The sequence below is a fragment of the Pseudorasbora parva genome, chromosome 1 (genome assembly GCF_024679245.1).
Source record: "Pseudorasbora parva isolate DD20220531a chromosome 1, ASM2467924v1, whole genome shotgun sequence".
NCBI lineage: Eukaryota > Metazoa > Chordata > Actinopteri > Cypriniformes > Gobionidae > Pseudorasbora > Pseudorasbora parva.
Window position 1 is genome coordinate 415,001 of NC_090172.1, and position 20,000 is coordinate 435,000.

The following is a 20,000-nucleotide window of genomic DNA, read 5'->3' on the forward strand; positions in this document are numbered from 1 at the left end:
CACACCACCATATCACGGACTCTGAGGTGACATGATCCCGCGGTGTTGTCGCAGGCCGAGACACACACACACACACACACACACACGGGCCTTTCCCTCGGAACCCGCGCGAATGAGCGCAACCGATCACGCACACACACACACACACACACACACACACACACGAGAGGAAGAGCTCACCCTCCAATAGTCTGGAGATCAGAGAATCCACGTCCAGCTCCCCCTCCGCCATGACTGACTGACTGACACCCGCCCGCGCTCCCTCACAGCGCGCGCCCGACGCGCGCGCCCGAGGCTCCTGACCTTCAGAGAAGTACACGCAATTTACTCAACATCGCATAACAGCGCCGATACTATACACAATAACACACGTGTGTGTGTGTGTGTGTGTGTGTGTGTGTGTGTGTGTGTGTGTGTGTGTGTGTGTGTGTGTGTGTGTGTGTGTGTGTGTGTGTGTGTGTGTGTGTGTGTGACACGTGATTATATGAGGTGTGCTATTTTGGCGTGTGAAATCTTTCCGATCATAGATAAACATAATAATGTAATTATGTAATTATTATTTAATTATAATGTAATTATTATGTAGGCCTACATCTAGTGATGGCCAAATGGAGCTTCCTGACCCACTGAGGCAGCTTTCCGTCCCATTGCTTCACCAAAAGGTTCATTTACCTGAAGCCTCATGAAACAGTGCTAGTGACACCTGCTGTCCAAAGCAATGCATCGCACACACATCCATTCATCCTGAGCAACCAATTGTCAAAGTGTGGGCACACCCTTTTTCTATTGCCTGTGTATTAATAAAGTATTTTACTCTTCTTGTATTAACCCATGCACACACAACTCACACAAACACACAACTCACACAAACACACGACTCACACAAACACACAACTCACACAAACACACGACTCACACAAACACACAACTCACACAAACACACGACTCACACAAACACACAACTCACACAAACACACGACTCACACAAACGCACGACTTTGTGTTCAACTATTCAGTTTTTCTTTGGGTTAGTGATGAGTGAATGCCCAGAATGATTGTACATAAATTATTGTGAGTGCAGTGCTGATGGGACTGGAATTGTTGAACAGAAAACTGCAACAGGGATGGGAAAAGCTTTCCCTAATGCAGTCTAGTCTTAGTTCTGTTCCGACGGGTCTGTCTGCGGTCTGCAGGGGCGTAACCGGCTACGCTACGCAAAGGTCCTAAAGATGGCGGCCGCGGCTGAAACCCATTAATTGTTTTGACTGAAGTGAAGTTTCATAACTTTATATGTTATTTAAATATACATGCAGTGAAGATAATCCAGGTTGGCGGAACCACATGTGTGGCTGTTAATGCTTAATGTATATTTTTTTGAAAATGAAAAGAGGCAGAGTGGAGTTTGAGGAGATATTTCACCTGGAGCGCCTTTAACGCGCGTCTATTGCGCTTCAAATGCTCGATTTCTACGCGCGTTCAATTTGCTGCCGACGCACGCATGGATTCAAAATGTGTTGACGCTCAATTCGCGTTTGGTGTGAACGCAGCGAGGATGACCCTGTATGACGTCATAGAGGGCGGCGCTCCATCTATGGCCAGTTCTCGTGCACGCGCATGCGCACCAGCGTGAGTTACGGAAGCCCTGAGCGAGCGAGGTTTGTCGTTTTGTTTTTCCTCCGCGATGTCTCCGAAGAAGTGTGTGTTCGGCTGCGGGGACAAGCTCGCGCTGTTCAGCTTCCCGAAGAATCCCGCGCTCCGCGAGCTGTGGACGCGCTGCGTGTTCCCGGGGCAGAGCCGCAGCTGCGCGAGTGTGTTCGTGTGCGCGCGACACTTCAGCCACGACAGCTTCATCAACAAGGCCCAGTTCGACGCCGGGTTCGCGGACCGGCTGAGGCTGAGAGAGGGAGCGGTGCCGACGGCCACAGAGCCGGAGAGAGAGCCGGTGAGGGGACCCTGTGTGTGTGAGAGGGAGAGAGAGAGAGAGAGTTTGTGTGTGTGTGTGTGAGAGAGAGAGAGAGGGAGAGAGAGAGCCGGTGAGGGGACCCTGTGTGTGTGAGAGGGAGAGAGAGAGAGAGTGTGTGTGTGTGTGTGTGTGTGTGTGTGTGTGTGTGTGTGTGTGTGTGTGTGTGAGAGGGAGAGAGAGAGAGAGAGTGTGTGTGTGTGTGTGTGTGTGTGTGTGTGTGTGTGTGTGTGTGTGTGTGTGTGTGTATGTGTGTGTGTGTGTGTCAGTGTGTGTGAGAGGGAGAGAGAGCCGGTGAGGGGACTCTGTGTGTGAGAGAGAGAGAGAGCGAGAGAGCGCGTGCGTGACATACACACACACACACACACACACACACACACACACACACACACACACACACGTCCCACCTACTTTTTAACAAAGTTACGCCACTGTTGATATACATAAAACTTTTGAAAATAATTAATGTGTCAAATAAAGCCAGAACTGTTGCACACTGCACATGGGTACAGCTTTTATCGATATCATTGGTTACTACAATAACACAAACTTACTGCTGCCTTGAAGAACAAGCGGATGAAGATGATGATGATGATGATGATGATGATGATGATGAAGATGTCTTTCCTGAGAGCTCATCTTAATACAAACTAGAGGCTGACACGGTGCTTTTTCAAACCTCTCCCGTCCCGATCCCGATCCCAGAATGACTCCCGTTCCCGTGTTGTGTGTTTGGTGTGTGTTACAGTAAACCATGCAGTAGTGATCACAGCATACCCGTGCCCAGTTCAATAAACACCCACAATGTCATTTTTGTGACTTTCAGATCAGTATAATAACGATGCACACACATTAAATTCCACCAGGGCTGGACTGGGGCTAACATTCGGCTCTGGCATCCCCAGCCCATCCGGCCCGTGAGTTCCCCGTGAGTGTTTTTGCTGGGGTTGGGGCCTTACATTGGAGCATATCAATAAAACTAGCACAAGGACAAATAATGATAAATATCAGCGAATTTGCTGCAAATGCAGATAAACTTAATATTGCTTTTTTGTCACAGAAATGCCCTCGGCAGCAAAGCACTGATGATTTTGAGATGGGATGCAGTGAAGTAAATTTACTTCTTTTCTGGGAAACACAAAAGGAGATGTTTTGAAGAATGTTGGTTAGGCTACCCTTTGAATATTGTATGAACAAAGAAACAGACTCAAATTATTTTATGCTCCACAGAAATACATTAATCTAGGTTTGGACTGACATTAGGGTGAGTAAATGATCACATCTTTGGGTTGAACAATCATATCTTTCAAGAGTTAACACATCATTTAAGTAAGACACTGATATCTATCTTTCATAAGGCTATCATTGAAATATAATTAAATAATTTAATTAGATCTATCAAAAAAGTTAATAAAACTTTTAAAGAGGAAAAAAACCTTTGTCCTTAATTCATGGGATCCAGACTTTAGAGCTGTTTTATAGACTGTAGTTTAACTGTAGGCCAGTTTCATTTAACTGTAAGATAGTCACGGGTAAACACAGACTGCACAAGCCGTTGCAGCAGGATGGGAAACTGCAACGGTGGATACAATAGGTGACTGAGGGGTGCTGAGGGTTTGTTTTTATTTTATTTACCTTTTTACGTAATTAATTTTACAGTTTGTACAGTTTTTTATGATATAGGATTATATGATTAGAATGGCTGTTTATGTTGTATGTATATGTGTTGTGTTGACGTTGCAGCAGTTCTTTCATCTAAAACAAATTTCTCCTAAGGGAGACGATAAATAATACCTTGACCTTGAGTTGTGTGTGTGTGTGTGTGTGTGTGTGTGTGTGTGTTTCTAGAGCTCATCTGCAGGTGTTCAGTGCCGCTCCGCTCCGTCTCTGAAGGACGCCGCCACTCAGACAGGAGGTGTGTGTGTGTGTGTGTGTGTGAGAGAGAGAGATCTTTACCCTTTATCATTATTATAGAGCTCAGGTCACCTACAGCCAATAATGCTCATTTTTGTCCCCTGGCAACAGGTGTGTGTGTTGAGATGTGGCGGCGTCTCGCTGGCAAAAGGCCCCGCATAGAGGAGGAGGAAACACACCAGCCTTCTGCGAGCAGGTGAGTGTGTGTGTGTGTGTGTGTGTGTGTGCTTGTTTTTTTTTAAATATCAGGACACAAATGTGAATAATGACATGGGCATGACACAGGTATTACAAGTAGTGGTGCTCTGATTGATCTGCGGTCTCTGAAAAGGCTGATCTCATAAACCGATCTCAATCGGCCTATGATCGCTTCGGGATGATTGATCGGCGGCCTCTGAAAAGGCTGATCTCATAAACCGATCTCAATCGGCCGATAATCGCTTCGGGATGATTGATCGGCGGTCTCTGAAAAGGCTGATCTCGTAAACCGATCTCAATCGGCCGGTGATCGCTTCGGGATGATTGATCGGCGGCCTCTGAAAAGGCTGATCTCGTAAACCGATCTCAATCGGCCGGTGATCGCTTCGGGATGATTGATCGGCGGTCTCTGAAAAGGCTGATCTCATAAACCGATCTCAATCGGCCGATAATCGCTTCGGGATGATTGATCGGCGGTCTCTGAAAAGGCTGATCTCGTAAACCGATCTCAATCGGCCGATGATCGCTTCGGGATGATTGATCGGCGGCCTCTGAAAAGGCTGATCTCATAAACCGATCTCAATCAGCCGATGATCGCTTCGGGATGATTGATCTGCGGCCTCTGAAAAGGCTGATCTCATAAACCGATCTCAATCGGCCGATGATCGCTTCGGGATGATTGATCTGCGGCCTCTGAAAAGGCTGATCTCATAAACCGATCTCAATCAGCCGATGATCGCTTCGGGATGATTGATCTGCGGGCTCTGAAAAGGCTGATCTCGTAAACCGATCTCAATCAGCCGATGATCGCTTCGGGATGATTGATCGGCGGTCTCTGAAAAGGCTGATCTCTTAAACCGATCTCAATCGGCCGATGATCGCTTCGGGATGATTGATCCGCGGTCTCTGAAAAGGCTGATCTCTTAAACCGATCTCAATCGGCCGATGATCGCTTCGGGATGATTGATCCGCGGCCTCTGAAAAGGCTGATCTCATAAACCGATCTCAATCAGCCGATGATCGCTTCGGGATGATTGATCAGCGGTCTCTGAAAAGGCTGATCTCATAAACCGATCTCAATCGGCCGATGATCGCTTCGGGATGATTGATCTGCGGCCTCTGAAAAGGCTGATCTCATAAACCGATCTCAATCGGCCGATGATCGCTTCGGGATGATTGATCGGCGGCCTCTGAAAAGGCTGATCTCGTAAACCGATCTCAATCAGCCGATGATCGCTTCGGGATGATTGATCCGCGGTCTCTGAAAAGGCTGATCTCATAAACCGATCTCAATCAGCCGATGATCGCTTCGGGATGATTGATCGGCGGTCTCTGAAAAGGCTGATCTCATAAACCGATCTCAATCAGCCGATGATCGCTTCGGGATGATTGATCCGCGGTCTCTGAAAAGGCTGATCTCGTAAACCGTTCTCAATCGGCCGATGATCGCTTCGGGATGATTGATCGGCGGCCTCTGAAAAGGCTGATCTCGTAAACCGATCTCAATCGGCCGATGATCGCTTCGGGATGATTGATCCGCGGTCTCTGAAAAGGCTGATCGCGTAAACCGATCTCAATCAGCCGATGATCGCTTCGGGATGATTGATCGGCGGTCTCTGAAAAGGCTGATCTCGTAAACCGATCTCAATCGGCCGATGATCGCTTCGGGATGATTGATCCGCGGCCTCTGAAAAGGCTGATCTCGTAAACCGATCTCAATCGGCCGATGATCGCTTCGGGATGATTGATCTGCGGCCTCTGAAAAGGCTGATCTCGTAAACCGATCTCAATCGGCCGATGATCGCTTCGGGATGATTGATCCGCGGCCTCTGAAAAGGCTGATCTCGTAAACCGATCTCAATCGGCCGATGATCGCTTCGGGATGATTGATCCGCGGCCTCTGAAAAGGCTGATCTCGTAAACTGATCTCAATCGGCCGATGATCGCTTCGGGATGATTGATCCGCGGCCTCTGAAAAGGCTGATCTCGTAAACCGATCTCAATCGGCCGATGATCGCTTCGGGATGATTGATCCGCGGCCTCTCAAAAGGCTGATCTCGTAAACCGATCTCAATCGGCCAGTGATCGCTTCGGGATGATTGATCGGCGGTCTTTGAAAAGGCTGATCTCATAAACCGATCTCAATCGGCCGATGATCGCTTCGGGATGATTGATCGGCGGTCTCTGAAAAGGCTGATCTCATAAACCGAACTCAATCGGCCGATGATCGCTTCGGGATGATTGATCGGCGGCCTCTGAAAAGGCTGATCTCATAAACCGATCTCAATCGGCCGATGATCGCTTCGGGATGATTGATCGGCGGTCTCTGAAAAGGCTGATCTCGTAAACCGATCTCAATCGGCCGATGATCGCTTCGGAATGATTGATCGGCGTTCTCTGAAAAGGCTGATCTCGTAAACCGATCTCAATCGGCCGATAATCGCTTCGGGATGATTGATCGGCGGCCTCTGAAAAGGCTGATCTCATAAACCGATCTCAATCGGCCGATGATCGCTTCGGGATGATTGATCTGCGGCCTCTGAAAAGGCTGATCTCGTAAACCGATCTCAATCGGCCGATGATCGCTTCGGGATGATTGATCCGCGGCCTCTGAAAAGGCTGATCTCGTAAACCGATCTCAATCGGCCGATGATCGCTTCGGGATGATTGATCAGCGGTCTCTGAAAAGGCTGATCTCTTAAACCGATCTCAATCGGCCGATGATCGCTTCGGGATGATTGATCTGCGGCCTCTGAAAAGGCTGATCTCATAAACCGATCTCAATCGGCCGATGATCGCTTCGGGATGATTGATCCGCGGCCTCTGAAAAGGCTGATCTCGTAAACCGATCTCAATCGGCCGATGATCGCTTCGGGATGATTGATCCGCGGCCTCTCAAAAGGCTGATCTCGTAAACCGATCTCAATCGGCCAGTGATCGCTTCGGGATGATTGATCGGCGGTCTTTGAAAAGGCTGATCTCATAAACCGATCTCAATCGGCCGATGATCGCTTCGGGATGATTGATCGGCGGTCTCTGAAAAGGCTGATCTCATAAACCGAACTCAATCGGCCGATGATCGCTTCGGGATGATTGATCGGCGGCCTCTGAAAAGGCTGATCTCATAAACCGATCTCAATCGGCCGATGATCGCTTCGGGATGATTGATCAGCGGTCTCTGAAAAGGCTGATCTCGTAAACCGATCTCAATCGGCCGATGATCGCTTCGGGATGATTGATCGGCGGTCTCTGAAAAGGCTGATCTCGTAAACCGATCTCAATCGGCCGATGATCGCTTCGGGATGATTGATCGGCGGTCTCTGAAAAGGCTGATCTCGTAAACCGATCTCAATCGGCCGATGATCGCTTCGGGATGATTGATCGGCGGCCTCTGAAAAGGCTGATCTCGTAAACCGATCTCAATCGGCCGATGATCGCTTCGGGATGATTGATCGGCAGTCTCTGAAAAGGCTGATCTCGTAAACCGATCTCAATCGGCCGATGATCGCTTCGAGATGATTGATCCGCGGTCTCTGAAAAGGCTGATCTCATAAACCGATCTCAATCGGCCGCTGATCGCTTCGGGATGATTGATCGGCGGCCTCTGAAAAGGCTGATCTCATAAACCGTTCTCAATCAGCCGATGATCGCTTCGGGATGATTGATCTGCGGTCTCTGAAAAGGCTGATCTCATAAACCGTTCTCAATCAGCCGATGATCGCTTCGGGATGATTGATCCGCGGTCTCTGAAAAGGCTGATCTCATAAACCGATCTCAATCGGCCGCTGATCGCTTCGGGATGATTGATCGGCGGCCTCTGAAAAGGCTGATCTCGTAAACCGATCTCAATCGGCCGATGATCGCTTCGGGATGATTGATCGGCGGTCTTTGAAAAGGCTGATCTCATAAACCGATCTCAATCGGCCGATGATCGCTTCGGGATGATTGATCGGCGGTCTCTGAAAAGGCTGATCTCATAAACCGAACTCAATTGGCCGATGATCGCTTCGGGATGATTGATCGGCGGCCTCTGAAAAGGCTGATCTCATAAACCGATCTCAATCGGCCGATGATCGCTTCGGGATGATTGATCGGCGGTCTCTGAAAAGGCTGATCTCGTAAACCGATCTCAATCGGCCGATAATCGCTTCGGGATGATTGATCGGCGGCCTCTGAAAAGGCTGATCTCATAAACCGATCTCAATCGGCCGATGATCGCTTCGGGATGATTGATCTGCGGCCTCTGAAAAGGCTGATCTCATAAACCGATCTCAATCGGCCGATGATCGCTTCGGGATGATTGATCCGCGGCCTCTGAAAAGGCTGATCTCGTAAACCGATCTCAATCGGCCGATGATCGCTTCGGGATGATTGATCCGCGGCCTCTGAAAAGGCTGATCTCGTAAACCGATCTCAATCGGCCGATGATCGCTTCGGGATGATTGATCCGCGGCCTCTTAAAAGGCTGATCTCGTAAACCGATCTCAATCGGCCGGTGATCGCTTCGGGATGATTGATCCGCGGCCTCTCAAAAGGCTGATCTCGTAAACCGATCTCAATCGGCCAGTGATCGCTTCGGGATGATTGATCGGCGGTCTTTGAAAAGGCTGATCTCATAAACCGATCTCAATCGGCCGATGATCGCTTCGGGATGATTGATCGGCGGTCTCTGAAAAGGCTGATCTCATAAACCGAACTCAATTGGCCGATGATCGCTTCGGGATGATTGATCGGCGGCCTCTGAAAAGGCTGATCTCATAAACCGATCTCAATCGGCCGATGATCGCTTCGGGATGATTGATCGGCGGTCTCTGAAAAGGCTGATCTCGTAAACCGATCTCAATCGGCCGATAATCGCTTCGGGATGATTGATCGGCGGCCTCTGAAAAGGCTGATCTCATAAACCGATCTCAATCGGCCGATGATCGCTTCGGGATGATTGATCTGCGGCCTCTGAAAAGGCTGATCTCATAAACCGATCTCAATCGGCCGATGATCGCTTCGGGATGATTGATCCGCGGCCTCTGAAAAGGCTGATCTCGTAAACCGATCTCAATCGGCCGATGATCGCTTCGGGATGATTGATCCGCGGCCTCTGAAAAGGCTGATCTCGTAAACCGATCTCAATCGGCCGATGATCGCTTCGGGATGATTGATCCGCGGCCTCTTAAAAGGCTGATCTCGTAAACCGATCTCAATCGGCCGATGATCGCTTCGGGATGATTGATCCGCGGCCTCTCAAAAGGCTGATCTCGTAAACCGATCTCAATCGGCCAGTGATCGCTTCGGGATGATTGATCGGCGGTCTTTGAAAAGGCTGATCTCATAAACCGATCTCAATCGGCCGATGATCGCTTCGGGATGATTGATCGGCGGTCTCTGAAAAGGCTGATCTCATAAACCGAACTCAATCGGCCGATGATCGCTTCGGGATGATTGATCGGCGGCCTCTGAAAAGGCTGATCTCATAAACCGATCTCAATCGGCCGATGATCGCTTCGGGATGATTGATCAGCGGTCTCTGAAAAGGCTGATCTCGTAAACCGATCTCAATCGGCCGATGATCGCTTCGGGATGATTGATCGGCGGTCTCTGAAAAGGCTGATCTCGTAAACCGATCTCAATCGGCCGATGATCGCTTCGGGATGATTGATCGGCGGTCTCTGAAAAGGCTGATCTCGTAAACCGATCTCAATCGGCCGATGATCGCTTCGGGATGATTGATCGGCGGCCTCTGAAAAGGCTGATCTCGTAAACCGATCTCAATCGGCCGATGATCGCTTCGGGATGATTGATCGGCAGTCTCTGAAAAGGCTGATCTCGTAAACCGATCTCAATCGGCCGATGATCGCTTCGAGATGATTGATCCGCGGTCTCTGAAAAGGCTGATCTCATAAACCGATCTCAATCGGCCGCTGATCGCTTCGGGATGATTGATCGGCGGCCTCTGAAAAGGCTGATCTCGTAAACCGATCTCAATCGGCCGATGATCGCTTCGGGATGATTGATCTGCGGTCTCTGAAAAGGCTGATCTCATAAACCGATCTCAATCGGCCGATGATCGCTTCGGGATGATTGATCGGCGGCCTCTGAAAAGGCTGATCTCGTAAACCGATCTCAATCGGCCGATGATCGCTTCGGGATGATTGATCAGCGGTCTCTGAAAAGGCTGATCTCATAAACCGATCTCAATCGGCCAGTGATCGCTTTTGGAGTGTGTGTGTGTGTGCTGCAGGTGTGTGTGTGTCAGTTATATCTCGTCTCTTGCAGTGACCCCAGCAAGTGGAAGTATGTGGTGTTTGAGAGCCAGCTGCTGAAGCTGTTCCAGACGTCTCCTGTGTGTGTGTGTGTGTGTGTGTGTGTGTGTGTGTGTGTGTGTGTGTGTGTGTGTGTGTGTGTGTGTGTGTGTGTGTATGTGTGTGTGTGTGCTGCAGGTGTGTGTGTGTCAGTGATATCTCATCTCTTGCAGTGACCCCAGCGAGCGGAAGTATGTGGTGTTTGAGAGCTGTCTGCTGGAGCTGTTCCAGACGTGTCCCTTGTGTGTGTGTGTGTGTGTGTGTGTGTGTGTGTGTGTGTGCTGCAGGAGTGTGTGTGTCAGTGATATCTCGTCTCTTGCAGTGACCCCAGCGAGCGGAAGTATGTGGTGTTTGAGAGCTGTCTGCTGGAGCTGTTCCAGACGTGTCCCGTGTGTGTGTGTGTGTGTGTGGTGCGGCGGCGCCGGCGCGGCGGGTTCGTGTCGATCCGGCAGATCTGCGGACGCTGTGGATTCTCTAAAGCATGGCAGAGCCAGCCGGTCAGAGGGAGCTCAGCCCTCGGGGACCTACAGCTGTCTGCAGCCATACACTTCACCGGAGGATCCTTCACTCAGATGCACAGGGTGTGTGTGAGAGGGAGTGAGAGAGAGAGTGAGAGAGTGAGCGAGTTTGCGTGAGAGTGAGTGAGTGCGAGTATCTCTTCACCTCTGCTGTGTCTCCAGGTCAGTAAGGCGATGAATCTTCAGACCCACGGGCAGGCCTCGTTCCTCCGGCATGTGCGAGTGTTTCTGGATCCGGCGGTGCAGCTGAAGTGGAAGCGGGATCAGCAGACCGAGCTCCAGACGCTGCGGACCCGAGCCGGACTCACTCTCAGCGGAGACATGCAGGCTCACAATACAGGTGACCTTCACAATCCAGCCTCAAAACAGGCTTCACAATCCAGCCTCAAAACAGGCTTCACAATCCAGCCTCAAAACAGGCTTCACAATCCAGCCTCAAAACAGGCTTCACAATCCAGCCTCAAAACAGGCTTCACAATCCAGCCTCAAACCAGGCTTCACAATCCAGCCTCAACCAGGCTTCACAATCCAACCTCAAACCAGGCTTCACAATCCAGCCTCAACCAGGCTTCACAATCCAGCCTCAAACCAGGCTTCACAATCCAGCCTCAAACCAGGCTTCACAATCCAGCCTCAAAACAGGCTTTACAATCCAGCCTCAAAACAGGCTTCACAATCCAGCCTCAAAACAGGCTTCACAATCCAGCCTCAAAACAGGCTTCACAATCCAGCCTCAAAACAGGCTTCACAATCCAACCTCAAACCAGGCTTCACAATCCAGCCTCAAAACAGGCTTCACAATCCAGCCTCAAACCAGGCTTCACAATCCAGCCTCAAAACAGGCTTCACAATCCAACCTCAAAACAGGCTTCACAATCCAGCCTCAAAACAGGCTTCACAATCCAGCCTCAAAACAGGCTTCACAATCCAGCCTCAAACCAGGCTTCACAATCCAGCCTCAAACCAGGCTTCACAATCCAGCCTCAAAACAGGCTTCACAATCCAGCCTCAAACCAGGCTTCACAATCCAGCCTCAACCAGACTTCACAATCCAGCCTCAACCAGGCTTCACAATCCAGCCTCAACCAGGCTTCACAATCCAGCCTCAACCAGGCTTCACAATCCAGCCTCAAAACAGGCTTCACAATCCAGCCTCAAACCAGGCTTCACAATCCAGCCTCAAACCAGGCTTCACAATCCAGCCTCAACCAGGCTTCACAATCCAACCTCAAACCAGGCTTCACAATCCAGCCTCAAAACAGGCTTCACAATCCAACCTCAAACCAGGCTTCACAATCCAGCCTCAAAACAGGCTTCACAATCCAACCTCAAACCAGGCTTCACAATCCAGCCTCAAACCAGGCTTCACAATCCAGCCTCAAACCAGGCTTCACAATCCAGCCTCAAACCAGGCTTCACAATCCAGCCTCAAACCAGGCTTCACAATCCAGCCTCAAACCAGGCTTCACAATCCAGCCTCAAAACAGGCTTCACAATCCAACCTCAAACCAGGCTTCACAATCCAGCCTCAACCAGGCTTCACAATCCAACCTCAAACCAGGCTTCACAATCCAGCCTCAAAACAGGCTTCACAATCCAACCTCAAACCAGGCTTCACAATCCAGCCTCAAAACAGGCTTCACAATCCAGCCTCAAACCAGGCTTCACAATCCAGCCTCAAACCAGGCTTCACAATCCAACCTCAAAACAGGCTTCACAATCCAGCCTCAAACCAGGCTTCACAATCCAGCCTCAAACCAGGCTTCACAATCCAGCCTCAACCAGGCTTCACAATCCAGCCTCAACCAGGCTTCACAATCCAGCCTCAAAACAGGCTTCACAATCCAGCCTCAAAACAGGCTTCACAATCCAGCCTCAACCAGGCTTCACAATCCAGCCTCAAACCAGGCTTCACAATCCAACCTCAAACCAGGCTTCACAATCCAGCCTCAACCAGGCTTCACAATCCAGCCTCAAAACAGGCTTCACAATCCAGCCTCAAAACAGGCTTCACAATCCAGCCTCAACCAGGCTTCACAATCCAGCCTCAACCAGGCTTCACAATCCAGCCTCAAACCAGGCTTCACAATCCAGCCTCAAACCAGGCTTCACAATCCAGCCTCAAACCAGGCTTCACAATCCAGCCTCAACCAGGCTTCACAATCCAACCTCAAACCAGGCTTCACAATCCAGCCTCAACCAGGCTTCACAATCCAGCCTCAAACCAGGCTTCACAATCCAGCCTCAAACCAGGCTCCACAATCCAGCCTCAAAACAGGCTTCACAATCCAGCCTCAAAACAGGCTTCACAATCCAGCCTCAAAACAGGCTTCACAATCCAGCCTCAAAACAGGCTTCACAATCCAGCCTCAAACCAGGCTTCACAATCCAGCCTCAAACCAGGCTTCACAATCCAGCCTCAAAACAGGCTTCACAATCCAACCTCAAAACAGGCTTCACAATCCAACCTCAAACCAGGCTTCACAATCCAGCCTCAAACCAGGCTACACAATCCAGCCTCAACCAGGCTTCACAATCCAGCCTCAAACCAGGCTTCACAATCCAACCTCAAAACAGGCTTCACAATCCAGCCTCAACCAGGCTTCACAATCCAGCCTCAACCAGGCTTCACAATCCAGCCTCAACCAGGCTTCACAATCCAGCCTCAAAACAGGCTTCACAATCCAGCCTCAAAACAGGCTTCACAATCCAGCCTCAAACCAGGCTTCACAATTCAGCCTCAAACCAGGCTTCACAATCCAGCCTCAACCAGACTTCACAATCCAGCCTCAACCAGGCTTCACAATCCAGCCTCAAAACAGGCTTCACAATCCAGCCTCAAACCCGGCTTCACAATCCAGCCTCAAACCAGGCTTCACAATCCAGCCTCAACCAGGCTTCACAATCCAGCCTCAACCAGGCTTCACAATCCAGCCTCAAAACAGGCTTCACAATCCAGCCTCAAACCAGGCTACACAATCCCGCCTCAAAACAGGCTTCACAATTCAGCCTCAAACCAGGCTTCACAATCCAGCCTCAACCAGACTTCACAATCCAGCCTCAACCAGGCTTCACAATCCAGCCTCAAACCAGGCTTCACAATCCAGCCTCAAACCAGGCTTCACAATCCAGCCTCAAACCAGGCTTCACAATCCAGCCTCAACCAGACTTCACAATCCAGCCTCAACCAGGCTTCACAATCCAGCCTCAAACCAGGCTTCACAATCCAGCCTCAAACCAGGCTTCACAATCCAGCCTCAAACCAGGCTTTACAATCCAGCCTCAAACCAGGCTTCACAATCCAGCCTCAACCAGGCTTCACAATCCAGCCTCAACCAGGCTTCACAATCCAGCCTCAAACCAGGCTTCACAATCCAACCTCAAACCAGGCTTCACAATCCAGCCTCAAACCAGGCTTCACAATCCAGCCTCAAACCAGGCTTTACTTCAACATCATGGCATTAAATCAGGGCTCAATGATTTCTGTGATCCATTCATAAAACTGTAATTCACTGTATAATGTCATGAATTGGTCATATTTTGTGTAAATACATCAACAGTCTGTCAGACTCTTAAAGGGCCAGTTTACCATTAATGAGAAACCTGGGATAATTTCCTTGCCCTAATGTCGATGTCAATTCCCAAAGATGAGTTTGAAACCCATGTCCTCAGACTGCCCTCATGCATAAGCGTGTCAAATTTGGTAAAATATCTAGTTTATAGACACTTATATGTATAAGTTTGATTGCATTTTTTGCCGACTATCAAAGTTTTGACATTTATCCTTTTCCAATTAGTTTTGCAAAAGTTGTAAGGGGAAACCTAGCATGGTTGGTATCGTTGGACTCGGCAAGGATTCAGAAATCTAAGGATATGACTGATGGAAATAAGTCAACCACATCCAAAGTTATAAGCATGTAAATCACTTTTTTTTTGGTCTGAAACTTCTCGGGCTCCATCAGGGCATCGTGCCGACGACTCATACCGAGTTTCGTAGCGATACGCCAATGCGTTCATAAAATATAGGATACAAAATGGCAGATGTGAGAAATTTGGATATCATTTAACTTGGCATGACGAGAATCTAACGAGACTACCTTTCAGGCAAACTGTTCAGAAGTTATAAGCAAAAATAGCCATTTTCCGTATCTCCGCACCACTAGGGGGCGCTGTGCTGAAACGCTGCATGTAGCCTCAGGTCATGCTTGTGATGACCTGTACCAAGTTTGGACAGAATGCGATAAAGATTTGCTATGGTGACATTTAAGAGTGTCCTCTATCAGTGTGCCAAATATCATAACTTCAGACTCAAGAGCTAAAGAGAAGAATTGGAAGAATGATGACAATAAGAATGCTAACTCTAATATATCGGTGCTCGGCCCCTAATGAACTGTTCTTGAGTTGCACAAACCTAAATATGTGTTCTATATTCAGGAGGCTCTGCCAAATATGGCAGCTATACTTTAATGCACCTGGGAAGCAATCGAGTCCTTGATGTCCAGCTGGTCCAGGTAACCCTCTCCTCCTGTACATACTGCACTGCAAAAAATGCTCTTCTTACTCAGTAATGTTGTCTTGTTTCCAGTCTAAATAACTAACAATTCTTAAATCAAGATGCATTTACTAGATTACTAAAACGACATGAGATATTTGTACTTGTTTTGTTGAAAATAAAATCAAAATGAAGTGAGTTTTTGCTTAACACAGGCAAAATGATCTGCCAATGGGGTGAGAAAAATAATCCTACTTCTGTTTGAAATCTTGTTTTTTGTTACCGTCCCAAACAGAAACAACATTATTTTTTTCACCCCATTGGCAGATAATTTTGCCTGTTTTAAGCAAAAACTCATTTTGATATTTTTCCCCAGAAAACAAGCAAAAATATCTTGTAATTTTACTCATCTAGTAAATGCATCTTGATTTAGCAATATTTAGATATTTGGACTGGAAACAAGACAAAAATACTAAATAAGAAGAGCATTTTTTGCAGTGTGTAGTCCCGCTTCCGGATTGGATGTGGTTTGTAAGTTGCGTTTGATTGGTCAAAGAGCAGCGGAGTCGGAGGCCGTGCACACATGGAGAAGGAAGGATTTCGGAGAGCTCTGGATCTTCTGGAGTCCAACAGGATAAATGTGAACTATATGGTGACCAATCGCCACACACACCTGCACCAGGATCTGGGCCAGAGAAGGGTCAAACACTACTATGCTTTCTGGCACCTCCAGAAGGGTAATCAGATTCATATTGTACATGATTATTTTGTTATTTCAATTCATTTATATGCTTCTGATTCTCATTTTGTTGACTTTTGCAGAGCTGTTGAAGAAACTGGAGAAGCTGTCCCGACACAAAGACTGCCAGGTGCTGCTGAAGTGGCTTCTGAGTGTAAAGAATCACATGTTCTGGTCATGCGTGTCTTCACAGGACGGACCTGAGAGAGTTGCTAAGTGGAAGAGTTTAGTCAATCACATGCAGAACATGCACACACATGACGACCCAATGTTCCCCACATGTGCTCATCCACACAGAGTGTCCAGACGCCCCGGGAAATGGCTAAAACCAGGTGTGTGTCCGTTACTTCCTATGTGTAAAACAAAGTCTTCATTTGAAGCATTAGAAACACAATTACTGAATATAACAGGGCACCAAAAATCTGAAATATAGTCACTGGTTAAATTATCTTTCGCCCAATAGGTGGCGCTGTGACCACACTGAGGTGGTGAGGTCACAATGACACACACATTTTGGTGAAATTATTTCAAAGCATCGCAGAGATACAGCCTCAGTCATTTTGGGATCACACCTCAAATTCGTCTCATCTATCGTCACAAAATCCATAACTTTTTGTCAGCACAGTCTGAATATGATACAATTAGATTTTGGTGAAACTCAGATAAACGGTCCAGGAGGAGTTTGAAAAAGTTTGGTCAAATATGGCAAAATTGGTATTGATGTTCTCGGTGTCTGAAACTTTTGACCATAAGGTGGCGCTGCCACAAAACGTTTTGAGTACGTTCAGGGGTTGGTGTCGAAGACACATACCAAGTTTCGTAATGTTACGCCAATGCGTTCATAAAATATAAAAAATTTATGACAACATTAAAAATGGCTTTCGGCCAAAATGTCCAATATGGGAAAATATCGTAACTTGGTATGATGCAGCAAATCTAAAGAGACTAGATATCAGCCAAAACATTCAGAAGTTTGGACAGTATTCGTTAAAGCGTTGAAGAGATATAGCTGCATGTTCATTTAGGAAGGCACTTCGTCAGATTAATTTGCGCGTTATCCGAGAACAGTTTGACCAATTGACTCGAATGCCAAAACCTTTTTGTCAGCATTGTCTGAAGACACAGAGTTTCGGGTTTCTAGCCCTTACGGTTCAAAGGTTTGTAACAGTCAAAGGTTGGACAGTAGGTGGCGCTAGAAGAAATTGAGTTAGAGACTCGATTTACTCTGGTGACTGTCCTCTATCAGTGTGCCAAATATCATACGGCCCCTGATCCTGCTCTCTTATTTCCCATTCAGGCTCCAGGGTCCTGTATAAGCTGGAGAAGCTGCTCCTGAACCAAAGGGTTCTCCGAGATGTGGGAAAGCTGAGCCACCAGCATCACACTTCAGCTCTCGAGGCATTCCACAGGGTCGTCCGGAGATTCGCCCCCAACAATCTTGCGTTGCCTTTCATTGGACGGCTATGCAGGTGATAGTCATTGGGGTACTTCGCATTAAAACATCAGAGTTATCAAGACAAACACATGATGGAAATATGGCCTTATTTTTCAGACAGTTATGGTCAGAATTATTGTCACCCCTGGTAAATATGATCAAAGGCAGATGTGAAAATAAATCTCCATTGTTTATTCTTTTGATCTTGTCTTTTTTTTTTATAAATCACCAAAATCTAACCTTTCATTGAAGTAAAATAATTGATAGTGGGAAATCTCACCATGAAATAAATGCTTTTCTCCAAAACACGGACACAATTATTGGCACAATTATTGTTGCCCCATCAGAGAGTCTTCTCCTGTAATGCCTGATGAGTTCAGAGATCAAAGCCCATTCCTCCACACAGACTCTCTCAGATCTGTCAGATCCCAGCTCTTGTCCTCTAATCCCTGTAATCCCTTTCCCCAGTATACCTGCTCTGAGTCTTCTCCTGTAATGCCTTTCCCCAGTATACCTGCTCTGAGTCTTCTCCTGTAATGCCTTTCCCCAGTATATCTGCTCTGAGTCTTCTCCTGTAATGCCTTTCCCCAGTGTACCCGCTCTGAGTCTTCTCCTGTAATGCCTTTCCCCAGTATACCTGCTCTGAGTCTTCTCCTGTAATGCCTTTCCCCAGTATACCTGCTCTGAGTCTTCTCCTGTAATGCCTTTCCCCAGTATACCCGCTCTGAGTCTTCTCCTGTAATCCCTTTCCCCAGTATACCTGCTCTGAGTCTTCTCCTGTAATGCCTTTCCCCAGTATACCTGCTCTGAGTCTTCTCCTGTAATCCCTTTCCCCAGTATACCTGCTCTGAGTCTTCTCCTGTAATGCCTTTCCCCAGTATACCTGCTCTGAGTCTTCTCCTGTAATGCCTTTCCCCAGTATACCTGCTCTGAGTCTTCTCCTGTAATGCCTTTCCCCAGTGTACCTGCTCTGAGTCTTCTCCTGTAATGCCTTTCCCCAGTATACCTGCTCTGAGTCTTCTCCTGTAATGCCTTTCCCCAGTATACCTGCTCTGAGTCTTCTCCTGTAATGCCTTTCCCCAGTATACCTGCTCTGAGTCTTCTCCTGTAATGCCTTTCCCCAGTATACCTGCTCTGAGTCTTCTCCTGTAATGCCTTTCCCCAGTGTACCTGCTCTGAGTCTTCTCCTGTAATGCCTTTCCCCAGTATACCTGCTCTGAGTCTTCTCCTGTAATGCCTTTCCCCAGTGTACCTGCTCTGAGTCTTCTCCTGTAATGCCTTTCCCCAGTATACCTGCTCTGAGTCTTCTCCTGTAATGCCTTTCCCCAGTATACCTGCTCTGAGTCTTCTCCTGTAATGCCTTTCCCCAGTATACCTGCTCTGAGTCTTCTCCTGTAATCCCTTTCCCCAGTATACCTGCTCTGAGTCTTCTCCTGTAATGCCTTTCCCCAGTATACCCGCTCTGAGTCTTCTCCTGTAATGCCTTTCCCCAGTATACCTGCTCTGAGTCTTCTCCTGTAATGCCTTTCCCCAGTATACCTGCTCTGAGTCTTCTCCTGTAATGCCTGTCCCCAGTACACCTGCTCTGAGTCTTCTCCTGTAATGCCTTTCCCCAGTATACCCGCTCTGAGTCTTCTCCTGTAATGCCTTTCCCCAGTACACCTGCTCTGAGTCTTCTCCTGTAATGCCTTTCCCCAGTATACCCGCTCTGAGTCTTCTCCTGTAATGCCTTTCCCCAGTATACCCGCTCTGAGTCTTCTCCTGTAATGCCTGTCCCCAGTACACCTGCTCTGAGTCTTCTCCTGTAATGCCTTTCCCCAGTATACCCGCTCTGAGTCTTCTCCTGTAATGCCTTTCCCCAGTATACCTGCTCTGAGTCTTCTCCGGTAATGCCTTTCCCCAGTATACCTGCTCTGAGTCTTCTCCTGTAATGCCTTTCCCCAGTATACCTGCTCTGAGTTGTGGTCATAATTTGACCACAACTCTGCATTCACTTGTCAGTACATTTATCAATTAATTTTTTCCATGTATCTCTCTAGGCTTTATCTCGCGGCTATGCATTTCAATGAGAATGCTAACCCTGAGCCCGTGACCTCTGAGGGCATGATGAGTCCTAAGCCTGAGCCTGTGACCTCTGAGGGCATGATGAGTCCTAACCCTGAGCCTGTGACCTCTGAGGGCATGATGAGTCCTAACCCTGAGCATGTGACCTCTGAGGGCATGATGAGTCCTAACCCTGAGCCCGTGACCTCTGAGGGCGTGATGAGTTCTAACCTTGAGCCCATGACCTCTGAGGGCATGATGAGTCCTAACTCTGAGCCTGTGACCTCTGAGGGCATGATGAGTCCTAAGCCTGAGCCCTTTACCTCTGAGGGCATGATGAGTCCTAACCCTGAGCCTGTGACCTCTGAGGGCATGATGAGTCCTAACCCTGAGCCTGTGACCTCT

General features: G+C 48.3%; 2 protein-coding genes across 4 annotated transcripts in view; one reads left to right on the forward strand and one right to left on the reverse strand.

The window, feature by feature from the left end:
- LOC137079329 (serine/threonine-protein phosphatase PP1-beta catalytic subunit) overlaps positions 1 to 303 on the reverse strand; it is a 13,970-nt gene extending 13,667 nt beyond the window's left edge. The window contains exon 1 of the mRNA XM_067447334.1: positions 181 to 303. Coding sequence (XP_067303435.1) covers positions 181 to 232 — 52 coding nt within the window. The 5' untranslated portion in view covers positions 233 to 303. The remainder of the gene's footprint in view (positions 1 to 180) is intronic.
- Positions 304 to 1,576: 1,273 nt separating this feature from the next.
- LOC137079151 (uncharacterized) overlaps positions 1,577 to 20,000 on the forward strand; it is a 20,521-nt gene continuing 2,097 nt past the window's right edge. For 2 of the 3 annotated variants that reach the window (XR_010905437.1, XM_067447147.1), the window contains exons 1-10: positions 1,583 to 1,942; positions 3,809 to 3,875; positions 3,986 to 4,070; positions 10,691 to 10,949; positions 11,049 to 11,226; positions 15,321 to 15,397; positions 15,935 to 16,115; positions 16,201 to 16,449; positions 17,415 to 17,586; positions 19,592 to 20,000. The exon at positions 19,592 to 20,000 is cut by the window's right edge and continues 268 nt beyond it. Coding sequence is in view for 2 of the 3 variants with exons in the window: in XM_067447147.1 (XP_067303248.1) it covers positions 1,682 to 1,942; positions 3,809 to 3,875; positions 3,986 to 4,070; positions 10,691 to 10,949; positions 11,049 to 11,226; positions 15,321 to 15,397; positions 15,935 to 16,115; positions 16,201 to 16,449; positions 17,415 to 17,586; positions 19,592 to 20,000 (1,938 nt within the window). In the remaining variant the exon portion in view is untranslated. Of the gene's footprint in view, positions 1,943 to 3,808; positions 3,876 to 3,985; positions 4,071 to 10,690; positions 10,950 to 11,048; positions 11,227 to 15,320; positions 15,398 to 15,934; positions 16,116 to 16,200; positions 16,450 to 17,414; positions 17,587 to 19,591 lie in introns of all 3 variants that reach the window. The other variant, XM_067447234.1, reaches the window with a different exon arrangement.